General features: G+C 61.5%; 1 protein-coding gene across 1 annotated transcript in view; it reads right to left on the bottom strand.

Moving 5' to 3' along the window:
* Positions 1–914: 914 nt before the first annotated feature.
* Positions 915–3134, bottom strand: part of TMED6 (transmembrane emp24 protein transport domain containing 6) — a 2595-nt gene continuing 375 nt past the window's right edge. The window contains exons 2-4 of the mRNA XM_008939799.1: positions 1596–1732; positions 1263–1414; positions 915–1139 (exon numbers count right to left, since the gene is read on the bottom strand). Of these exons, the coding sequence (XP_008938047.1) occupies positions 915–1139; positions 1263–1414; positions 1596–1732 (514 nt within the window). The remainder of the gene's footprint in view (positions 1140–1262; positions 1415–1595; positions 1733–3134) is intronic.

A 3134-nucleotide genomic window follows, 5' to 3' on the forward strand; every position in this document is an offset into this window, starting at 1 on the left:
CCCCTGCACTTTCCAGGGATGGGGTGTGGAGAAAGTGATTTCTCACTGTCCCTTCGTCCCCCTCCAGGGCTTCGGGGTAGCAGCCAAGTCCACGCAGGAGTGTCGGAAGGTGGATCCCATGGCCATCGTGGTGTTTCACCAGGCTGACGTCGGGGAGTATGTGCGGAATGAGGACACGCTGACCTAAACAGCGTGCAGCACAGCAAAGACATGAGTGTTCCCAGGCAGAACAGAGCCTGTCCTGCTCCACAGGTGCAGCAGCAGCACAGGGAGCCTTGGGCGGGGAGCCCCTGGCAGCTGGCTCTGCACCGCTGGGGGGGCTGCTGCAGGTGCGAGGAGGAGCTGCCCCCATGCCAGGCCTGCCCCTGCCCTCACATAAAGCTAGTTCCTTCTCCCGAGTGGCTGTTGTCTAAAGCGGGGCCTTGGGGGGCTCAGCACTCGCTTGCCCCTGCCTGGGTGTGGCTCCAAGGGGGTTAGCACCATGCTGGGTCTGACCGATGAGGCTGGGGGGGCCCCGGGCTGAGCTGTGTGCTGGAGCCTCTGGGAGGGGTGGGGGAGGCAGGACACGCCTTGCCTGGGCTCGCAGAGTGTGGGGGACAGGCAGAGGCTGCGGTTGCTGCCCAGAGCGTGTGCCAGGGGTTCCTTTATTGGGTGGCTGGTGGAGAAGGCACCTTGGGGCACAAACGGTGCGTGGGGATGTGACAAATGCAGACCCAGCACACAGTGCTCGGGCGTCGCGTTGCGCTTTGCTTCTGATGTCAGCCAAGGCCGGGCCAGCAGGAGCCAGGGCAACTCTCCCTCCTCTCCCTCCTCGAAGCAGGGTCCGGGCTTCCCTCCTGCTCCACAAAGGCACAGAGCAGCAGCTCAGGTCCCGGGTGCTGCAGGCGGGTCCTGCCTGCAGCCCTGGGGCGCTGTCAGCACTTCTGCCTGCTGGAGGTTTGCCCGTTGAAAAGGCGCTTCAAGAAGTAGAGCTGCAGCACCCCGGAGAGGACGATGACACAGCTCTGAGCCATCGACCACCAGTTGACGTAGTTGTAGTTGGACTCCAGGAGGAAGGAGTCGGCCCCTTTCCGCATCCGGGCAAAGTTGTAGAACCGCCACATGTGGAAGATGTGGATCTGCAGCTTGTGGATGCTGTCCTGAAGGAGAGGCAGAGCCCGGGGCTGGGAGCGCTGCGCTCGGAGCCGCCCAGCAAACGCCGTTCCCGGTTCCCTTGGGGGGACGTGCCCATCCCCACCGCCCCACGGCACCCCAGCACTCACCTCAATTGCCTCCAGGGTGTTGTTCACCTCCTTCCGCTCTTCTGGCTGTTTCTTTTCCTTCTCGAAGCCTTCGTAGTAGACACCAAAGTTGAGGTACACCTGCACGAAGCCGAAGTGGTTTTCGTGGTTGTCCAGACACAGCTGGTAGAAACCTGCAGAGAGACACGGGGATTGGTGTTCCCCGAGCAGAAGAGCCACTGCCAGGCAGACCAGTCCCCAGCGCTCCACCCTCACCCTGCCTGTTCAGGAGGGAGGGAGGTGGGGCCGGTGGGTGCCCTGGGAAGCGCTGGCAGGGCCCGTGGCAGGGCAGGCAGGGACCGGGGTGGCAGGGACCTGTCTCCTTGGTGGGGAAGTTGATCTGTCCTCGCACGTGCTGGGAGACCCCGAGCTGGACGCCGTTGGGGTCGCTCGCTGTGGCCAGGATGTTCCTGCTGTTGCCAATCCCCGTTGCCCGCTGGACCTGGAAGCGGGGAACACCCGAGGGGCATTTGTGGACCTGACACTGTGCCTGGGACACAGATAGGAGCCCACAGGAGCATTCAGGCAGAGGGCAAGGACACAGCGGGGAGCCGAGGGCTGGTTTGGGACAGTGGGGAGCTGCCCCCTCCCTTGGGTACTGTGGGCTGAGGCCAGGAACAGCCTCCAGCAAACTGCCAACGACATGTAAACCTCACAGCTCACAGTCCTGGGTAATGAACTCCACATCTCCCCCAGCTCGTGGTGCTGGTGCTCACACAGACCTTGTCTCCCACCATCAGGTGCTGAGGGCCACCAGTGTTTTGGGAGATGGAGCTGTGCCCAGCCCCAGGGCCGAGCCGTGGTCCTGTGGGGCATGCTGCCAGCACTGGGCACAGCTGTGCCCCAGCCCAGCATAAACAGGAGATAGAAGAGCTGCCGTTTGCCCAGTGGGAAGGGGACGGAGCACGGGACAACCAGGTAGGGTGGTACCCGAGACCTTCAGTACGTCCAGCTGTGGCTCAGAGCAGAGCCCAGGGCTGTGCCACAGCCTCCAGCCAGCCCAGCGAGGGGCAGAGCACCCGCAGTGCCAGGGCACCCCCCAGCTCTTGGTGAGTGAGCTCCTGGTGCTCGGGCACTGTGTCCAGAGCTCTGGGCACTTCTTTAAAACAGGTATTTAAAGAAATAAATGGGATTGATGAGGCCAGGCTGAGAGAGTTGGGGTTGTTCAGCCTGAAGAAAAGGCTCCAGGGAGACTTTGCAGCCTTCCAGTACTTCAAGGGGCCTAGAAGAGATGGGGACAGACTTTTTAGTAGGGCCTATTGTGCCAGAAAAGAGGGTGATGGTTTGAAACTCAGGGAGGGAGATTTAAACTGGAGAGAAGGGAGTCATTTTCGCTGCTGAGGGTAGTGTGCACCTGGCTGAGGTTGCCCTGAGAGGTGGTTGCTGCCCCATCCCTGGAACCATTCCAGGTGACAGGATTGCCCACTGCTGGATCTGCCACACCCTTGGAGGAGGCAGCTGGCACTGGTCATGGAGCCACCACCCAGGACTGATCCAGCACCACTATTCCCTGAACCTACTGACAGCTGCACTGTGCCAGCAGCTTCCCAGGACATGTCACTGACTCACACAGAATCCCAGCACGGTGGTGGTTGGAAGGGACCTCTGGAGATCATCTCGTCCAACCCTGCTCCTCCAGCAGGGTGCCCAGGGTGACATCCAGGCAGGTTTGGAATCTCTCCAGAGCAGGAGACTCCACACCTCTCTGGGCAGCTGCTCCAGGCTCGGCCACCCTCACACGAAAGAAGTTTCTTCTTGTGTTCAGGTGGAACCTCCTGGGTTCCAGATTGTGCCCATTGCCACTTCTTGGAGTTCTCATTGGAACGGGCTGCCCAGGGAGTGGTGGGGTGATCA

The sequence above is a fragment of the Merops nubicus genome, unplaced genomic scaffold (assembly GCF_000691845.1).
Source record: "Merops nubicus isolate BGI_N331 unplaced genomic scaffold, ASM69184v1 scaffold37334, whole genome shotgun sequence".
In the NCBI taxonomy this organism is placed as follows: Eukaryota; Metazoa; Chordata; class Aves; order Coraciiformes; family Meropidae; genus Merops; species Merops nubicus.